Genomic DNA, 21,634 nt, shown 5'->3' with positions numbered 1-21,634 from the left:
TATGAATTATAATTTTTTTCAACCTTTTACAATTATTTTTTATTAAATTAGATTAAATTAAATTAATTTAAAAGAATTATAATTTATATTTGATACTTACAAACACAATTAATTACAATAAAGGGAGTACATGCCACTATGTGGCACTCGTTACGCAATTAATTACAATAAAACAAGTACATGCCACTATGTGACACTTGTTTTCAACTTATAAGCTCCTCCACACAAATAAGAAAATACTCTAAATTAAACTCTTAAACAACTCTTTGAATTTTTTTTTTTCATATCAGTTATTCTCACAATGAACTTTGATCACCAAGGACAAGTGCTTATTTTCAACTTATAAGCTACTCCACACAAAAATGGAAATACTCTAAATTAAACTCTTAAGCAACGACATAAAGACATAAAATAAGAATCTTTAAATTACATATTTCTAAAAAGAAATATCTCCATAGCTTAAATATATGTCATTATATGACTTCAACATTCTAGTATGTCGTTACGGCTCCCATATTACAAAATAAATATATTCTCCTTCCATAACAGTCAAACACCGCCACTGTTGACACAATGCCATCCAACTTTAACTGCATCTTCCCCAGGAGTCCCAGTTTTTTCATCCGCGTCTTAATAGGGCACGCTTATCAAAAACAAAGAATAACATAAGATTGACTTAATTCAAATACACATGATGAAGTTAGTACCAGCCTGTGATCCACGGATTACTTTCAGAATATTTAAAATCTTCAACACAAAATCAATTGGTTCACGAGACCGTGCATACGAAGAATAAACCCGCACGGGAGATGTGGGCTCCCTCATTTTAAAGATTATTTGCATTCCCGAGAGAAAGCAGTTCCAAAAATCGATAAAATGGGCTTGGTGGAGGCCATACTGGTTTCGATTTTGGCACTTACCCACATTCCAAATTCTATGGGAAAGTATCTTATGATGGGTCTCCTGTGCCAAGTGGAATTTTCACTATAAACAAATTTATTTCATAACCTCCATTCATTTGGCCGTGTGCCACCTAAACATGCAGATTAGACCATACGTTATAACTGTCATGAAGCTGCTGCGCAGTCCTTGTAATGCAGCTGTTTCTTTTGGCTTATTACCACTTTCATATTCCTTAATAATCTTCACAAAAACTTTTGAAAACATGGGTGAGCAATAGTTTCTGAATGCAAGAAGTAGGCGGCACCATGGAGGAGAAGCAGGATGAAGAGGGCATGACCTTCGATGAACTGTCTATGAAACAAAGCAGAGATTTCCGCAGTGCTCTGCAGGTTTCATGGCCTCATCTATTCTGTTTTCTGAACATGGGTTTTCATCTGTCTTTTCAGCTGTGTTTATGTGCTGTAATTTAATATGCAGGAGCTGAAGGATCTACGGCCGCAATTGTACTATGCAGCTGATTATTGTGAGAAATCCTATTTATTCGATCAACAGAAAAGAAAGTAAGAATTCGTACGAACCTTTTGTTTTCTGTAAAAAGATTATTACAAATTGTTTAGTCTGTTTTGGAGTTCTTTTGTTTTCCTTAAAGTGATATGTTCCACCCAGTTCCGTTTTCTGATCAATTCTGATGATGTGTGGCAGAACTTTGATTTCTGCTAAACTCCTGATAAGTTTTGATGAAATCTTACACCCTTTATTGACCGTCAGCTCTCAATTTTTATAAATTATCCTTCAAATGTCCTGGGCAGCAACCCTTGAAGCTTACAAACTTTTCCACTTTGAAGCCACCATCAAGCTTGTGATGCCTTTCGGCAGTGAAATCTCCTCCAATTGCATGCATTATTTAGTATGTCCAGTAAGGCCTTGAATCTCGGTCATTATCATGACGTGCCATTCTTGTTCTTTGAACTTGTTCCCTCTATTCTATATGTAATGTTGACCCAACCCAGCTAGCATGGAAATTTTGCAGAGTCCATCATGCATCCTTGATACCTTTAATCAACTTGCAATATACAACCCGTGATTATGTATGCTGAACTGTTAATAGAAAGAGTTGCGCGGCTATTTTCTTCCTTGGAATTAACTTCTGTACCTTGAAAACTATTGTCCATTTACTTGGAAGGTTGGACCTCACTCTAAAGAAATCGATGCAAGTTTTCTTACCATTTACAGGAAAACCTGTGTGATCTATGCGACTATGAAATTATGTTGTATAATTTTGAGCCATAATGTTTGGAGATTAACTGCTTTCAAGACCAATTTGTGAAACTCTTACAACTAGGCCTTAAATTCTAGACCTCTTAGTGTAAGTAGTTAACTCCTTGGGCAACAAGACAGTAGATTGCATAAATTTTTCATCTCATTAGGCCTAATTGAGTATTACAATCCCAGTTGCTCATGGCCAGGATAGTGGAGCATGGCAGATTTTTTAATCCTTGATTTTCTTTGATTAAAGATGACAAGCATGAGCTTATACCTATAATGTTGATGAATGGAAATCTCAACAGTCCCAGCTTGGTGCCTGCTCAGGGTTTTGGAGAATTCAAAGGATTATGCAGTAAAGGCTTTGGTGAATGCCGTAGATCATCTTGGAAATGTTGCTTCTCAGATAAACGGACTTCTCAGCGATGAGTTTGTCAAGATTGCTGCCACAGAAGTTCGAATCAATTGCCTTAATCAGGTGCTATGTCCCATGTGATAAAGTTTTCCTAATTTCTGCATAGTTTTGTTTAATAAAAGGATAGATAAAGGACTCTGCATATTCTAGTGATGTGGTTACCTTAAAATGTGATCTCTTGTAAGTATATAAGGAAAGAGATAATACACACTTGAATGCAGTCATTGTTTCTATTTTGCAACTAGATGGAGTGTTTTTCTTAGTGCAGAATGATCAACATTTCAATAGGACTTAACGACAGATAGATGGAACTACAACTACTAAAATGTTCCCATAATCTTGTCATCTTGTTTTATATTGTCTCATTTTCATGCATTTAAGATGGTCTTCAGCTTCCCCACCATAACTTGCGGGTTGGGATCTTGTAGAGAGTTCTTGCAAGTAAAGAGTATATTGAGGGCAATGCTCTCAGACAGCAGTACTTGGTACAAACTTTCCCAAGATATCACAAACATTATGTTATACCAGGTACGTTGGAATATCAAATTGCAAATAATAAATGCATTATATAGCCTCCTTCAAGTTTTGATTCATTCAAGGCCTGACTAATCTTATCTAAATGGTTTGGTTTCATGATTCTCAAATAGGCACAGAGACTAAGTTTGGTTCAGGAAAAGAGTCATGCATTGGCCAGGATAGTGAGCGAGTACAACTGCCACCATTGCATCGAGGTGCCATCTTGTTCCTGCAACCAACCTAATTGTTTCATTTGGTCAAATCTCAATAACATCTTCAAGAAAGTACATTTTTTGACTTAAACATGAACGATATAGAGTGCCCAACCCTAAACCTTGTATTACAGTCCAAATGCTAGAGATACCTAAGAATGCATGAGTGAAAAATGTTATGCAAGCAGAAAACTCTATACAAGGTTCTACCTGAAGCATTGAACATTCACTAATACTGGCAAGGTCATCTTAAGAAAAGAAACATGAAAAGCTCACAAGCTTTAACATTCTATGGCACAACATGCTTGTTCACCATTGTCTCAACACATTCCATTATCTCAAATGGATGTCAATGTTTGAATGAGAGCTCCTTGCATTTCTCGTAGGTTTTATTCTTGAGAAAACTCATATGCATATAAAAATATCTGTTATATGTCCTAGACTATTTTGAAGTTATGCTTGATCTTGGAAATCTGGTATTTCATGTCCTTGACCTGTTTCGGCACAGTCAAAATTCTCATTATTCCAACTCAAGGAATTGTTAAACTCTGGCCATATAGAGCTTTGGAGAGGTTCATTCCTAGGATGTAGGATAATGTTGCTACAAGAAAATTCCTGCAGGGGAAATTAAAATAATTAAAATAATTCCAGTTAGCTATCTTATCCATCACATGCATCCATAGTACATACTACATACCATATACTCAATACCTCATTTACTCTCATAGTAGAGGCAAGTCATTTGAGAATGATAGGCCTTGTTAAAACAACTCACCATGTACTTCCGTATGCCATCCTGCCCAAGATTGAGAGGTAAGGGTAACATCTTGATGTAAAATATGTGAAATTTTTCTGAGGACCACCATGAAGCTCGACTCTCTTCACAATAAACCTTGGCTGTGTTCAGTGTCTTGTTAATTTTCTTGCCTGGATTAATCTATGCTTGTCTTTGTTAGCTGATCCATCAAGACCATGATGGCATTATGCTTTTCTAGAAAATCTACTTATGAATTTTATTGCCAGAATACTACAATTCTGCCAGGAAATTGGTAGTAATTGCTCTGAGTTCATTGGTAACTGGCGCTCTGCCTTTACCCTCTTGCACTCAAGCATCTTGTCAGATACCCAGCCATTTTCCTTCCTATTCCTGTCCAAAACACTGATACCTCAGTGCAGTGATGTCTTGTGATAACTAGGTTGTCCTTCAAGAACTTCCTTATCAGGTCTTCTGATTTTGGAATGAATTATATTATCATACTTAAGTTTTCCATCTTCCCTAATCTGATGATCTTAAAACCTTTTATTATCACCATCTATACCTTATAAAGTTATTCCTTGATCTGCAGATAGAGATCCTTGACGATCTTGTTCAATGTCTCCTCCTTTGTTGGGGATCAAAATGAGCTTAAAGTTGCTATTTGTTGCTACCTAATCAAGGGATCAGTAACCTTTTTTTCATTGCCTTTAATATGCTTAACCTGAAAGTCATATGCAATATTAAAATCCTGCTACCTCCCATGCCTTGCTTCAGGTTACAGGTTTATAACAAATACTCTGAGCTAATGTGATATGTACTAAGTTCAAATTTGTTTCAGAGGGGAAAATGCCTCCTGTTCTTTTAATGCGTATACTATGGCAACCAACTCAACTTCAGTGGTGATTTTAAATAACTATGTTTGAATTTTGAAGACTCGTAACAAATGGCATGCTCATCTTGTAACTTGTTGAAGTTACTGCCCAGAAATAAAGGTAAACAACAATAAGGGAGAGCAAAATAGATACAAGAGTCGCACAAGATTATTCCAGGAAAACCCTCTCACTTCAAGGGAAAAACCCAGCCTCACAACAATATATCACTTTATTGATAATAAAATGTTAAAGTTTACAATGCTTTTCGCTTGATGCGATATATATAACAAAGAAATAGACTCTTCACATTACAACCGGAAGTCTCTTTAATTTCCCAAAACAAGACTTCATATTCCAAATGCATGCCTCTACGCATGACGCATGATGCATGTCTTTATATTTAATGTTATCCCAATGTCTTCTTTAGCTAAATGTGACCATAACAGTTATAACGACCATATTTCTAAAACCAGAGATAAAGATCTCTATTGCAGCTACAATCTAACACTACCTCTTAGCAAGAGAGAGATCTATAGTATAGTAGTCACATATAGCTACAACCCAAAAATGTCAATGATAAATTCTAATCGCATAGATTCTCATAAAAAAGCATGTTATCTCAGCATAACATAATTAATGGAATCACTCAACATGAAAAACTTGGAAGAATCACAACCAACTTCATCATGGACTGTCGACATGATGTTGTCATGGAATCTCCCAACATGACAAGTCTGCAGGGCTCTTACATCACGGACTCTCCCAATGTGATGCTGTCATGGAATCTCTCTACATGACAAGCCGGCAAGGCTTACGACCAGCTTACATCATAGACTTTTTCAATGTGATGTTGTCATGGACTCTTTCAACATGACATCCAACTTCATCACAGAATCACTCAACGTGACGACACCATGGACTCCCTTTACGTGATGTTCACTATGATTTCCCTCAAGTGTAACAGTTTTCAAAGCTCTCCTTACAACTATAAGAACACATAATCAAAAGGAAAGGAAATCATAGCTGAGATGCCTTTCCAATGAGTCTCAATTTCTGCAATATCAAAACATTAACAGCATGTGAGAATGGTAGGGTTTCCAAAAAGACTCCCTCTCAGTAAAAAAACAACTTTGACCATCACAAGAAAATAGCTGATGAAACCTCTCTTTGAAGCTAAAACATCTCCCTCTCAATATGTATCATCAAAATAGTTTCCTCATATTCATGATCTCTCCTGCAACCAAGAGAGATTAAAATAACCCACCATAATATATATACAAATTCATATTCAAGATATAATCACAATATACTTGTCTTTGCAGTGATATGTTTATGGATTCGATTGTGTTAAGATTTTTACCATCAACGTTTCGAATCACACTACGTGATTCATCATCAGGATGAAGAGCAAGAGATGCAAAAAAATAAGTTGCAGATGATGGCTGACCCAAAAGATAAAGGGACCAAGGCAAGAAATATTGCACACACACCAAGGTTGAAGAATAAAATAAAATTAAAAGAATAAAAGAGTAAATAGTTGGACAAGGAGCCACAAGGATCACACTCCAAGGACAAAAGAGAAAAGAATTAGAAACTAAAAATGAGCACCAATTAAATAAAGTGTTAATTTTTTTATATTTTATCATGTGATAATATCAATATTGTATAAGAACATATAATATATGATATAACTAAAAGTTTACATTAAATTACATATTAACGAGAGATATCAAGAATATAATAGAATATATCAAATATGTAGGCAAAAGATATGAAATGGACAAACATGATATATACATGTCTGTTTATATATATATATATATATATATATATATGCATATATATATAAAACTATATATGTATACATACATACAATATATATACATGTATGTATATATATGTATATATGTGTATAAAAGTATATATGTATACATATATAAATATATATGTTTACATGCATGTAACATATACATACATATATATATATATATACACACACACACATGTATATATATACACACATGTATATATATGTATATATTAATATACATACACTATATGTGCGTGTTTTATGTGTTGTGTGGACAAAATTAAGAGAAGAAGACGAGGCAAAGAAACAAGGTGGAAATGAAATAACTGAAATGAAAAAAGAAAGAAAACAAACGAAAAACCTAAACACTAGAAGACCACCCAAGCCCAAGCCAACCCAAAGGTGGTGTGTGAGAAGTGCACCCCTAGGAGCTAAATGGAATACTAAGGGTCAACCCGAACCTAGACACCTAGAAAGACCACTCCAAAACAATCAAGAAGTGCCACAACACAAGCAAGAACCAATAAGAAAAGAAGAATCACAAAGGAACAAAACCAAACATCATGGTAAAAGGCGAAGTGTGAGCCAATTGAAACACAAAGGGAGAAGAACAAAGAGAGAACATGAAATCTAATCGATGGAGGGGGAGCAACCAAGCAGGAAGGAGAGGGGGGAGAAACAGGAAGGTCACCCTTCGTGATGTTGGTCTCTGTCTTGTGAGGCCAACATTGGCAGCCAAGAGGGGTTAAGTATCCAACCATCATTACGATTAAGGTTGATGGGGTGGTTGTAAATCTTGACAGCTTCTTTGAGTTTCCTTTTGAAGTGGTTGTCTTCATTGGCAAGGACCTTTGTGTCTTCCAAACAAATGTGATGCTTGGTTGAGAAGGAGTGCTCAACTAGGGCTGATTTGCATACTCTATCATGTCTAATGTCGGCAACATGCTCTTTGATCCGAGTGTGGAAGGAGTGACCCGTTTCACCAATATAAGGTGTGCCGCAAGAGTGAACTACTTTGTAGACCCCTGAGTTAGAATAAGCGTCTCTAGAGTCCTTGATGGGTGGAACATGGTCTCTAAGCTTGGAGAGGGGTTTGAAGGCTACATGTAGACCTTTCTTGGTCAAGATCTTGGAGATTTTTTGGGAAAGGCCTTCCACAAAGGAGAGAGAGGCATTCAACACAAGAGGGGGTGGAGAAGGTTAGAAAATAGAGAAGGAATGGTGGAGGGACTTGGCTTGGTTAAGAGCCCTATATATTTGTTTGGGAGAATACCCATTGAGCTTGAAGACTTGATGAAGGTGGTCAAGCTCAAGGCTTAAGTAGTCATTATGACAAATTCTATAGGCTCTCAATGCAAGGGTCTTAAGAATGCCCAATTTTTGGCTGGGATGGTGGTGGGAGGAGTGTATGTACAAGTCTGTGTGAGTTGCCTTTCTAAACACATGATGACCAAGGGAGTTGTCAGGTTTTTTGATGAGAAGAACATCAAGGAAAGGTAATCGATTTTCAGACTCTAGCTTGTTGGTGAAGGAAATACAAGGTACTAAGTTATTGATGTGTTGGTGGAATTCCTCTAATTTGTTAAGCCTGTGAGGCCAACACACATTAGTATCATCAACATATCGCTTCCACCACTTAGGCTGAAGAGGGAACAATCAAAGGGCCAACTCTTGAAAATGTTCAAAATAAAGGTTGGCAATGACTAGGAAGAGAGGGGAACCCATGGCCACACTGTCAACTTGCTCGTATATGACCCCTTGGAAGGAGAAGAAAGTAGATCTGAGGCACAACTCAACCAAACTTGCAATGACCGCATTGGTCTTACGCTTCACGATTTCAATTGAATCGGGAATTGTGACCTTTGTGAAGATAGAGACAACATCGAAACTCACCAAGACACCATTACTACCAAGATGAGCATCCTTGATGAATTCGATAAAGTGGGTCGAGTCTTTGACATAGGAATTAGATTTGCCTACCAAGGGCGAGATTAGTTTGGCAAGATGGGCAGCTAGAGGGTACATGGGGGAGCCTAGGTGTCAACAATTGGTCTTAGGGGAACACCCTCCTTGTGAAATTTTGGGACACCAGAGATGCGGGGGGTAACTTCCCTAGAAGTGACTAACCTTTTTTTGATGTTATCATCAAAGGACGAGGCCATGACATTTGCTTTGACTTTTTTTTTTAAAATTTTGGCACAAGGGGTATGAGACAAGGTTTTGAAGCTATGAGAATCAGCCAGAAGGTCAAGCATCTTGGAAACATAATCTTGCTTGTTCATAATGATAGTAGCATTACCCTTGTCAGCTCTGGTGATTACTAAGTCATTGTGATGCAACTAACTTTTGAAAGAAATAAACTCCACTTTGGAGATGTTGCGCCTAGGAGGTTTGGCACGCCTCAAAGCAACTGCGCAATCCTGCCTAATTTCTTCGGCAACATCATTGGGGAGAGAACAGATGGCATTCTCAATCTCAACGAGAAACTGAACATGTGGAATGGTATGAGGTGTAATCGCAAAATTAAGACCACATTTCAAAAGGTTAAAACAATGGGGGTCGAGGGTGACATTCGATAAGTTGACGACCGATTTGCTATCCCAATTGTGCACCAAATTAGAAGAGTGGGAAGATGGGTTGGGAGGGACACACGCCAAAGAATCCGTGGTGGGAGATGGTGACGAAGGAGGAGAAGCCAACTCCCTCCGTACAATCTTGGTCAACGGGCAAGTGTGAGAGGGGCCTGAGGTGGATGAAGGAACGAGGCTGGAAAGGATTGGTCGACCTTGACTAAGATGGCTAGAAGCTACCACGAGTGTCATAAGGTGAAGGGTGGCGGGTTGACAAGGCTCAAGGGTCACATCATTGCATGACAAAAGAATATGCACATTGCCAAGAGGGGCTCGAGGTTCACTATCTAACTACGAGACTTTATGCATTTATTAATGCAAGATGTAATGCACACACCATCAAAAGGAGGCATAGAAAGAACACCAACAAAAGAAGACGTACCTGAGCTTGCAAGAGAAGAGTCGTTGAAGGGATTTGACTGTTGCGAAACTCTTGCCTATGGAGGGGGGCATCGATTGTCAATTTGTTGTGGATTGTCGAGCCTTTGCGATGCCTTTGGCTTTATGGGAGGAGAAATGGGTAGCGGGCACTTGAGCACTTGAGGAGACAAACGAGCATGGCGCCAATTGGGCGTATCGGGCACATGGTCACGAGATCTATAACAGGTGTTTGTCGCAGTATGGCATGCGATGTGGAGTCCTTGTGGAGATGACTGGTTGCCTGGTTCAGTAGGGGCTCATTATGCACTGGGGGCTGTGCCTGTGAACAATAGTTGGTTGAATAGTACTGTCGAGTGCTAGGAATCCCTTGATAATGATGGATCTTGTGAGACAACGCCTCAAATTTCCTTTTTGGTCTGCTGATACATTCCTTTTGCCGCCTCAATGCTTTGGCATGTGATGAAGTGTCTAGACGAGTCCAAAGGTCCGATTGTAAGGATCAAGCAAGCTCTAGATGCAGGGGGAGCAATTTGGCATTGAGATGATTTATTGATCTTCTCGTGGACTGAATGACAACTCTGAGAAGGGAGAGACTTGCACGCAAGAAAATCTACTTGGTGTATGCACCCCACAGGTGGTGTTTGATTCTAACAAAGGAGGGGATCAACTGAGGGTCTTGACATCTTTTGAGAAAAGCCAAATCTGCAACCTTTTTCATAAGCTTAATCCGTAGTATCCCTGGCTGTTTGGATTTGAAACAAATTTCCCTCACATGAAGGGTTTGAATTAAAGAGAACAAATTTCCACAATCCATTGTATTGCAGTGATATGTTTCTAGATTCGATTGTGTTAAGATTTTTACCATCAACATGTTGAATCACACTACGTGATCCATCATTAGGATGAAGAGCAAGAGATGCAAAACAAAGTATGTTGTAGATGATGGCTGATCCAAAAGATAAAGGGACCAAGGCAAGAAAGATTGCACACACACCAAGGTTGAAGAATAAAAATAAAATACAAAGAATAAAAGAGTAAATAGTTGGACAAGGAGCCACAAGGATCACACTCCAAGGACAAAAGAGAAAAGAATTAGAAACTAAAAATGAACACCAATTAAATAAAGCGTTAAATTTTTTATATTTTATCATATGATGATATCAATATTATATAAGAACATATAATATATGATATAACTAAAAGTGTGCATTAAATTATATATTAACAAGAGATATCAAGAATATAATAGAATATATTAAATATGTAGGCAAAAGATTTGAAATGGACAAAGATGATATATTCATGTCTTTTTATATATTGCTTGTTCATATTATTACCCTTGTCAACATAATATTGCTTTTTCATAATATTACCCTTGTCACTGGTGATTACTAAGTCATTGTGATGCAATTTTTTTTGAAAGAAATAAACTCTGCTTTGGAGATGTTGCTCTTAGGAGGTTTGGCACACCTCAAAGCAATTGCGCAATCCTGCCTAATTTCTTCGGCGACATCATTGGGGAGAGAACAGATTGCATTCCCAATCTCAACGAGAAAGTCAACATACAGAATGGTATGAGGTGTCATCGCAAAGTTAAGACCGCATTTCAAAAGGTTAAAAGAGTGGGGGTCGAGGGTGACATTCGATAAGTTGACGACCAATTTGTTATGCTAATTGTGCACCAAATTAGAAGAGTGGATAAATGAGTTGGGAGGGACACACGCCAAAGAATCCGTGGTGGGAGATGGCGGTGAAGGAGGAGAAGCTGACTGACTCCCTACATTCTCGCTCACGGGCTTGACAGATTAGAGGAGTTCCACCAACACATCAATAATTTAGTGCCTTATATTTCCTTCACCAAGGAGCTAGAGTCTGAACATTGACTGCCTTTCCTTGATGTTCTTCTCATAAAAAATCTACTGCTATTATTTGATGCCCAAACAAGGTGATAAATGCAACCACAGTTGAATTGATTAAACAATATCTATCATCAATCAATTCTTTGCTTATTTTCAAAGGTTGTAGCTACTTTCATATGATTTATAACTAAAACAAAATATTAACTTGAAGCTGCTTTTAACCAGAAAGCAATAAGGGTAGGATTTTAACCACAAAGCTTGCAAAGGTATATAATCCACATAAAGAGATATTGAACTAAGAGATTCTAGCGACTTAAGATATTTAATAGAAACTCATTCATAGAGAAGATTCCCATATTCCATAGAGATCAAAGAAAACTTCAACACATCTATCTACTGATATCTTTTCACATGAAAAACATTCACAAATTCTAATTCAAAGATCAAATATGTAGAACTTTAGCATGGTAATTTGCATTAAAGTCTTTTTCAAAAGCAAGAAAGCATAGAACAATATTAAAAATTGCTCTTAAGAGTCAATCAAAGCTCACTTAAAAGATCCCAAAATACTTTGCGACCATTATTTAAAATATCACAATATAACAGTTCTCCAGAATTGTTACTTTACCAAGTCTTTTGAAAAAATGAAAAACAAATGTTTCTTGGAAAACTTTTTTAAAATAAAACTCATAAAGAGTTTTAAGCTTCCATCTTTTGTGAACCTTGGAGACTTGTTGCCTTGCCCCCTGTAGTTCCTTTTGCTGCTTCCACTTCCTTTACTCTCCGACAATATTCCTGGTACCTGTTAGCATATGTCATGATTTTGTCACAATTTGGGATGATAGTGACTTGTAACTTGATTCTCCATTTGGCTAGCTCTTTTTCTGCATCCATAATTTCTTTAGGAGTTTTTGTGTCCTTTAGCTTAAGATTGTTTAAGATTGTGTGCAATTTGCTTAACCTGTTGAACATCTCTGTATCTCACCATCTTGGACTTTGCCCACCTCTTCAGGCAACATCTCTTCATATTGTTTCTTGATTTCCTCCAATTCATTGACCTTCTCCCCATATTTATCAGTCAAGTCCACTTCCAAAGAACTAAAATCACTTTTAATATTGATTAGATTGTGAAAGTATTGATCAAGGATTTGGTGAGGATAGATGGTGTAATCATTATACAAAGAGAGTTTCCAATTAGTAGAATATAACTACGAAGTTTGAATTTCGGTGGGATCGTCTGCTATCTTCTTGGTTACCAACATTGCAGGTTTCATTTCCAGTACGTTTTCAATGGTTTTCACTAGAACATATAAGCTACTTTGTTCATCCTTCATCTACTGTAGTTCTTGAATCAAAGCCTACCTTTTATTGGTGATGTTGATATACATGCGTCTGAGGGTGGTTAGGTGTGCCATACCTTGATCCTGCATTTGTTCAACCCACTTGGCTAATAATTGCATTCTGGTGATGCCATCTTTGAATTGATCAAGGACCTCTATTTCAAGGGCTTGACTAGATCTAGAGGCTTGTCCTTTGATAAAACTAATGACAAAGGTCACAAATTCTTTATAAGGCCCAACCTGCGTCAAGCATTCTTGTAGCTTATGATTCTTCTTTTTCAACACTTGGGCTCTTTCAGTTAGTGCCTTTTTATGGAAATTTTCATGGTAGGCTTCACTTTCTAGGTTAGAAGGTTCCATATCCATGTAGGAGATATTATAGTCGGCCTCTGTGATTGTATCCATGTTTACTTTCGTAATAGGGTTGACTATGTCTAAGATGTTATGTCTAGTACTAGAATCAACAGCGACTTTAGACATCCTCTTGGCCTTCTTAGGCATCCTAGAACTCCGAAAGAGTAAAGCAATGATGTCAACTTATTCAACATTTGGGTTTACTTTCCTTCTTTTCTTTTCTACTTCTTGTGTCAACCAAATAAGGGAAGTGAGTCTTGATCCAAAATTGTTGGTATCACCTGCTCCTAATGCACCAGCGGATGCAGGTGGAAGGGTTGTAGGGGTAGGAGGAGTAGGAGAAGATGCGATTTCCGTTATTGAAGCTATGTCACTATCCTGCATAATGTGTTGATGCACCACATTAGGGTCTTCTTCAACTTCCTTCTGTTAAGCAAGGGTATTCTCTTCATCCAATTCATACATGCTCTTTATCTTAACCTGATTTTTATTACGTTGCCTCTCATCTCCACCACTTTGCACATCACTTTGGGTTGGGCTAATAGCTACACTCACATTGGTCACCATAGGGGTAACAAAAGTCTCTCCTTGGGTTGAAGGGTTGGCAGAATTTTCCTCACTAGAAGGCACAACTTTCCCTCTCCACTTTCCTTCAAGCCAATCAACTATCCTTTTGAGTACGGGGGTAGTCTGAGCTGCTAGGTCAAAGACTTCCTCCTTATTCCAATCCACTTTAGGAAGATTTTTGTCCTTCGATTCATGAAATTTGGGATCAACGAGAATGTTATCTTCTTGTGCTCCGACGAGGATGTTCAAATTAATTCCAAGGGATTGAATTCGTTGCAAAGTGAGTCTTGTGAAATTTTTCTAAACACCTTTGCTGCATCTATGCAGTCCGCCTAAAAATCCTTAATTGTAGGTTTATGGATATAAATCCAGGCTCCATATAGGTTTTGTCTTGCAAATCCCTTTCCTGTCAAATTGAGCTCTTTCAAGAAGAGTTGGCAAGTGATAACCCTCTTTAAATTTCTCGACACCTTGGGTAGCATTTGGAGCTTTGCATGAATAAAAGGACATAGAAATGGGGAAAGTGAAGCCTTTCATGTGCATGCTGAAATATTTGATGTTTATCACAGCCATTTGTCAACACACTTCTAAAAACACAAGGAGGTTTGAAGGATATCTAAGAAGCCGCAAGGGATCTTTTTCAAAGCTCCTATCCTCAGGTAGGTTAATTGTATGAATTGGGCGAAAATACTTTGGAACGCTAACACAAGGTTGGTAGCCTGCTGAGATAATCTCATATTAGGTCACCCTTCCAAATCTCTGACTAACTTCATGAGAAATGCATCATTCACTTGGACATAATCATGGCTGCCCTTCTTCACAATGAGCTGGGGAAACATTTTATACACAGGAGCCCAAACAGAATGTATTTGTTGGGTAGTCAGGCCTTCCCAAAAGTTTCTATGGCTAGCAATAATATATACTAATACAAAGGAGAAATTGAACACCTTATTGTTTGAGAAATCTCTTAGTTGTTTATTAAGGTAATAACTCATGAGGCTGGCCCAATGTATGAAATCTTTCTTTCCACAAACTAAAAATGAATTTACACATCCAAAATTCAAAACACTCAGAACTGGAGTTTCCCACCACACTATGCAACAAAGTAATTATGTTTGCAATGGGTTCTTTGAAATAAGACTTCTTTAATTTACCGGGAAATTGGGACTTACCTCCCCTTTCTAATTTGAGGCAGTTTTTGCAATGCTGTTGAGGCAAAATTCTTCAGGTGTCTTGAAATATTCATGTCTAACCTCTACGAAAAGCCTTTCCATCACTCTGTCACTAAGAATGCCTAAAGCTTGAGTAACACTTTCAAAGATTTTTGCTGTGACCTTTTCGTCGGCTGTTCAGATTTACCGCTCTTTAGGATCATAAAATCTCACATATGCTACTGCTAATTTAGGGCATTGCATGGCAGAGGGAAATGCTCATGTGTGTATTAGACCGCTCTAGAGAAGCTGCTCCTCCTAAGGGCTTAATTTTTTGTGCTCCTAGTACTCTAGGAACTCATGAAAATCTCCGTGCTCTGTCTCTGTATCCTTTACCTTTGATAGCTGGCTTTGAATTACAGATTGCATGTCAAGGACAAAGCTTGAGCAAGTAGCGTATTGGAGGTGTTAAAGAGTGATATCCAATAATCCGCCACCCAAGTGATATGTGATTTTGACGGGACATGCATTAAATGAGGCACTTTCTTTCTTCTTGGAAAACACATACATCTCGTACCAACCTACATGTAGAAGAACAAAAACTGACACAACAAGGGAAAGATGCCTACGAAGAGTTACGGTATGGGTTGGGACCCACTGATCGCCCAATCTTCCACATATCTAAACTCACAACTAGCGAATGGGGCTTTTGGACTTCCTAAAACCTTCGACTGGGCAACTGGTAATAGTAGCACATAAAGGGAGATTAGGGACTTAAGGAACATCGTAATTCTGTGACAAGCTTACAAGAAACTTGGCTAGGCCAACAATTGGAGAAAGCCTAAAAAAGCGTGACAATTGGCAAAAGCTTTTTGAGGGGAACTTTAAAAGGAAACGAAACGGAAGCATGACTAACAATGTCATAGGCTATATCTAAATGGGCTCATATTTAGATGTCATGGGAGAAAGTTTTTGTTCAATATCTTAAGAAATAAAATACTTTCCTTCGAAATAGTGAAAATGCCAATCTGAAATCCAAAGAGCCATTCAAACAGATTCAGATGTCTGAAGTAAATGCCAATCTATTATTTAGTGCATAGTGGCTAACATTTACTGATACGTTTTGTATACAAATTGAATGATCTATATTCACCCTAACAAGCATTGGAACCTCGTCTTGATTAAGCAAACTATTCAAGATCCCAAAGCTCCAAACAAAGAACTCAATTTAAATTAACTTTTTTCAACTGGGCAGTTTAGCTTTGACTGGATTCAACTTTATTACAGTCGAGTGTTTACTCTAGACATGCTGTATTGATATACATATTTTTCATGTACAACTGATATCCACTCTTTTGGAAAATTTGATAGGTCACATGAAAATTGCATCAAATCTTATCTCAAAGCCTCCATCAAGGTAAAATTTCTTGTGCCATTTTTCTAGCAAAGGAGATTTTATCAGTTTAGTTCTTCCCAAGTTAATTTCATTGTTTTTTCCCTTTCTAGTGAAATGTCAGGATAAGGTTTATTTTTGCGAAACTATGCCTTTTAAAGCTTAATGTTTAGATATTTTTGTTCATAGAAATGAGGTCCATACAATATCATCATCATCATCATCTTTTTCTGCTTCAGCACGCAAAACTCCTGTTCTGCCAGGTATCTGCTAGAAGAGAAATTTTATTTCAAGTAAATGCTGGGAATTTTGGTATGGGTAATGAAGGATTAAAGATTATGTTCTGTTGTTTCCTTTTGAAAGTCATGTTCACGTGGGAGAAATGCTTTACTGATAATCTTTATCGGATGGTTTCAGAAGTCAATGTTTCAGTTCTGTCAACTTCTACTTCTTCCTGCAGCCAGTCAGCAGCTGGGACTCCAAGGTCTGCAAGTTCTTCAAATGTTTTTGGTGCTGGATTGAAGGTCAGATCCAAACCCTTTCTGATGCATGTTAAAAAAATTTCTTGGTCTTATGAGTAATTCAGTAATTATAATAAGGAAAGTGAATGACTTTTTGCATCCTTTTATTATGCATTTTTCTAAATTACCAGTCCTGGTATTGATTCAGTTTAGGGTTCGAGTGTTTTGTTTGTGTGTTCAGTCGAATTGTTTTTTGGGTTTGGGTTCATTGATAAAGACCCTCAGCATAATTCTACATCCTCTGTCATATCTCTGATCTTTCCAGGGTGAAAAAGATTAAACTCAGAATTTCAATAATCATTTTAAAATTCCCTTCATTCTCAACTTTCTAGACTCCTACCTCTCCAACAATTTAAACCCCCACCAAAAAGTTGTAGCCTTAGGCTCATTATTAGATTTATTGCCTATTGCTTTGCATAAATTTCAATCGGCCACCTCTTTTTATCTCTGTCACTCCCCTAACATTTCTTAGGTTATCTTTCAAGAGACCATCAAAATATAGTTTCATCCACCCCATTTCAGGGGGTTTCCAATTAACAGTATATCTAGGAATTAATTTGATCCAACTAATCTTCGAAAGGTCTTGGTTAACACCCCGGTTTTGCTTTATTCTTAATTCAATATATGGAGGCATATTCTTAGCAAAACAAAATCCCTGAACATGTATATTCTCTTGAAGATTATGTTTTATTTGAAATTATATGTTGTTATTTTCAACTGTGAACAATTGTCCTTAATAAAATAGAATGTGCTTAGCCAATCACACTCACAAGCTTTCACACTACTCAGCATGCTTTTTCATTAATAATTGGAAATACATAATATGAAGGTTAATGCCCAATCTTCTATGTGTTGCTTCAAAAATAGACATTGATTTAAAGTATATTAGATGCTATTTAAACAATCATAGCTTCTAGACAAGGTTGCACAGGGACGGGTACTTAGGGTACAGTATGGTTGTAGCTACTTTTCAAAATAGGGGACAGGAGTACTTGGGTACGTAATTTTTTTTTAATATAATTCAATATCTTATAGAAAACCTGGAAATATAAGTCATGACAATGAGTTTTCAAAACAAGATCAGTGATAAATTTTGTATGTGTAATGCATTATTTTCAGTTTTGGATTTGCAATATGTTTGTAATTTTTTAATTCTTAGGATTGCTGCAAATGTAGTTGCATTGCTTCTTTGATATATGTTTCTCAAATGCAGCAGTCTCCCTTGTATTTATATTTGGAATAAGGTTATGAAGAGACATGCCCCTCCATGAGACGTCTCTTCATTAATTACATAATTAATATAATAATTATTTATATACATATATAATAATGATAACCTTTTATCTCATATATAACTATTCATTTTTTTATCCTACTAAAGTTAGAAAACATTAACACTCCCTCTTAGCTAGGGAGGATAAGCACAAGATAAATATTGCACCATTGATAATATTGGGCATGGCAAATTTTAAAGGATATTTAAGATATCCACAATTTGATATCATGAGTATTGGCCTCTAGAATATCAACATATAATATTTGCCAAATGCTCTGAGTAATGGTCTCTGGAATATCAACACTTGATATTCACCATGTACTCAATAAGGTAATGGTTTGCAGAATATCAACACATGATATTTGGCATTTTGAAATCACATGAGTTTTGGCCACCAGAATATCAACATATGATATTCACCAAATACTCTTAGTAATGGCCTATTGAATATCAACATATGATATTCACCATGTACTTAATAAGGTTTGATATCACATTTGATATCATGAGTATTGAACTCCCAAATATCAACATATGATATTCACCAATTATTGTGAGTAATGGCCTCTTGAACATCAAGTCACATGATATTCACCAAGTACTCTATGTAATTGCCTCCAAAACATTAATTTGTATAACATTCACCATGTACTAAAAAATGTTCATAAGGTATGTGTACACACATTCTCATAATGCGTACACACATTCTCATAATGTGTACCATATAAGCATCCACCATGCAAATTATAATCTATCATGATTTGCAGAGACATCATAAGATATCCATCATAATAGAAAATTAAGTTATTGTAAGATCGCCACCTTTCAATAAATTCTACAAACAAAAGTAATAATCATTTGGAAGTCGTCACTTCCTCATGATGTACATAGGGGGTAGGCCCATTAAACCATGTAGTCATATGCATGATACCAAATTTTTACATGAAGTCAAAAGTCCCTCTAATTCTGATATGATTAAGATCTTCAATGATCGACTAAAACATACCTTCTATTCGTTCCTTTAAATGAATGTGTCAAACTCCCTCTGAAGATCAATCTTTTGAGCTTCTTATCCAAACTTGCCTTTAAGAAAGTGTCAAATTCCCTCTGATTTAATAAATAACGAAGATCATCTAAAGTTGACTAGACCATATCCTCTATCCGCTGCCTCTCTTTCAAGGTTTCCTTTGATGAAGTATCAAGATTCCCTCTTAATATCAGTCTCCCTCTTCTTGCAAGAACATCCTCAAAGAGAAAGATCAAGGCAAATAGTTCAAATATTACATAAAAAATAAGAGAGAGATTTATATAATACTAAGGATAATAATAATTCTAGAGGATAATATAAGATTATTCCAATATAATATAGATACATATCTAATTTAAATATATATTTTAAACAAATATACATATATTCCATCTTCTCTATTGAATCTATATCTTCAATATATTATTTCCTTATTAATGCCATATATAATAACAAGAGATGCAATGCGCCATAGTTCTTGCCTAATGCATAATGGTTGTAGAGAATCTAAATTAACATTGTGAATGCATTAATTTTTGCCTAGAAATGCACTTGTGATCTGATAGGATTGTTCATAATTTGTTGTTAAATTCTCATCCTAGAAATACGCTTGTGATCTGATAGGATGGCTCATATTTTGTTGTTAAGTTCTCATGCTATATTATTAGATCTTTGGCCATTTAAGCCCAAGAATAAGAGGCCAATGTCCCCAATATGACACTAAGTACTTAATATCATACTACGATCAATACATATGCTTTAGACAAATTCACACCTTCTACATTGACAACTTAAATTATGTGCAATGAGGAAAGATATCCATACCAATATTTGAATTATAGAACTTGAAGAAGTGATGAAGCATTTGGAGTATCACATTATATGTTTAAGCATACCATGCATGCTACTAGAGAACCATCAGTAGTTGGAAAAACTCCCCCAACTATGTATTATTCTCATAGTGATTATCAAATAGAACTCACACTATTTTTAATCATTAGCACTGAACACAAACTAGGATAGAGATATAGATAGAGATAAATAGCAGTATACAACAATAACAACATAAACATATATGCAGAGGAAAAAATGATAGATAATATAGAGGAGGAAGAGGAAGAGAGATAAAATAGTAAGATAGAATGATAACAACATAAGTTGTGTGTCTGTGAAAGAGAGAGAATTAAATATAATTATTTTTCTTAATAAAACAAATAGTCAAAATAAAATCATGGTTATAATAAAAAATTAAAATATATTATATTTTAATTTTAAGAAAGTAAGAATTTAATTTTTATATTAAAACTCATATTTCTATAAGAAAAAAACGAAATGTATTGAAATATAAAAATATTTTGTAAGTAAAACTAATTATTTAATTTTAACAATTAGAGAAGGTTTACTATTTAATGTTTTGTATTTCCAAAATTTTCATAAAATTAAGTAATTTTTAATTATGAAATAATATCTATACAATTTAGTATGTACATTTGTAAATAATAAATAGATTTTATACATATAAATTTGATGTTGATGAATAAATATGATGTAATAAATAAGAAATAAAATATAACTATTTAATTTTAAAACATAGTTTATAAAATCTTAATAATAATTTATATATTTTTTAGAATTGAATTATTTATTTTTTGTGGTTATTTCTTTAGTATGTTTTTTAATATAAAATATAATTATTAATTTAACATCAAAATATATATTTAAGTTTTAAATGTATTTAAACTAAATGATAAATTGTTTAAATAAAAAATATTAATAATAATAAATGATATAATTTATAAATTGAAACATTTATCAATTATACATATTACAAGCACTATTATAAAATATAATTAAAAAATAATATTGTTTAATTTATTTTTATAAATGTAAAATAATAGTAATAATTTAATTACTTTTATTAAAAAAAGTGAAGCTTTAAAAAAATTAGAAATTGAAATACAAAGATATAACATATTGAAATTATATTAAAAAAACATATTTATTGGTTTTATATATATAAATACTACCGTCGAACCATCTCCAGACTTGCTGATCAAGGGTACAAAATTGCATTTCAAGAAGATAGAGTTCTATCTTGGACTAAGAACTCAACTATTAAGAAAGCCATCTCTATTGGAATCAGAGATGGAAGTCTTTATATGCTTTGTAATAACCAAAATCCTACTTTAAACTTAACCCTTAGTAATGATAAGTCAAATTCTTCTGAAATTTGGCATAGGAGACTAGGTTATCTTAACTTTCGAACCTTATCATCTATAGGGAAAATTGTAAAAGGTCTACCTAATCTGAAAGCAGATCATTCAAGTATTTGTAAAGGGTGTGCATTAGGTAAAAATACTAAACATTCCTTCCCCAAAGGTGATCAT

The 21,634-nt window shown here is 35.5% G+C and overlaps 1 protein-coding gene across 6 annotated transcripts in view; it reads left to right on the top strand.

Annotated features, from left to right (window-relative positions):
• Positions 1 to 1,027: 1,027 nt before the first annotated feature.
• LOC149551028 (protein ABIL1-like) overlaps positions 1,028 to 21,634 on the top strand; it is a 34,613-nt gene continuing 14,006 nt past the window's right edge. For 2 of the 6 annotated variants that reach the window (XR_016352655.1, XM_089786601.1), the window contains exons 1-8: positions 1,044 to 1,292; positions 1,381 to 1,463; positions 2,494 to 2,644; positions 3,010 to 3,109; positions 3,229 to 3,312; positions 16,402 to 16,447; positions 16,613 to 16,686; positions 16,841 to 16,947. Coding sequence is in view for 4 of the 6 variants with exons in the window: in XM_089786601.1 (XP_089642727.1) it covers positions 1,188 to 1,292; positions 1,381 to 1,463; positions 2,494 to 2,644; positions 3,010 to 3,109; positions 3,229 to 3,312; positions 16,402 to 16,447; positions 16,613 to 16,686; positions 16,841 to 16,947 (750 nt within the window). In the remaining 2 variants the exon portion in view is untranslated. Of the gene's footprint in view, positions 1,293 to 1,380; positions 1,464 to 2,493; positions 2,645 to 3,009; positions 3,110 to 3,228; positions 3,313 to 16,401; positions 16,448 to 16,612; positions 16,687 to 16,840; positions 16,948 to 21,634 lie in introns of all 6 variants that reach the window. The other 4 variants (XM_089786604.1, XR_016352656.1, XM_089786603.1 and 1 more) reach the window with 4 other exon arrangements.

The sequence above is a fragment of the Cupressus sempervirens genome, chromosome 6 (assembly GCF_028749045.1).
Source record: "Cupressus sempervirens isolate cs-2001-9-10 chromosome 6, ASM2874904v1, whole genome shotgun sequence".
NCBI classification, from domain to species: Eukaryota; Viridiplantae; Streptophyta; class Pinopsida; order Cupressales; family Cupressaceae; genus Cupressus; species Cupressus sempervirens.
The sequence above is the reverse complement of the archived record's forward strand: the minus strand, read 5'-3'. Positions and strand labels throughout refer to the sequence as shown.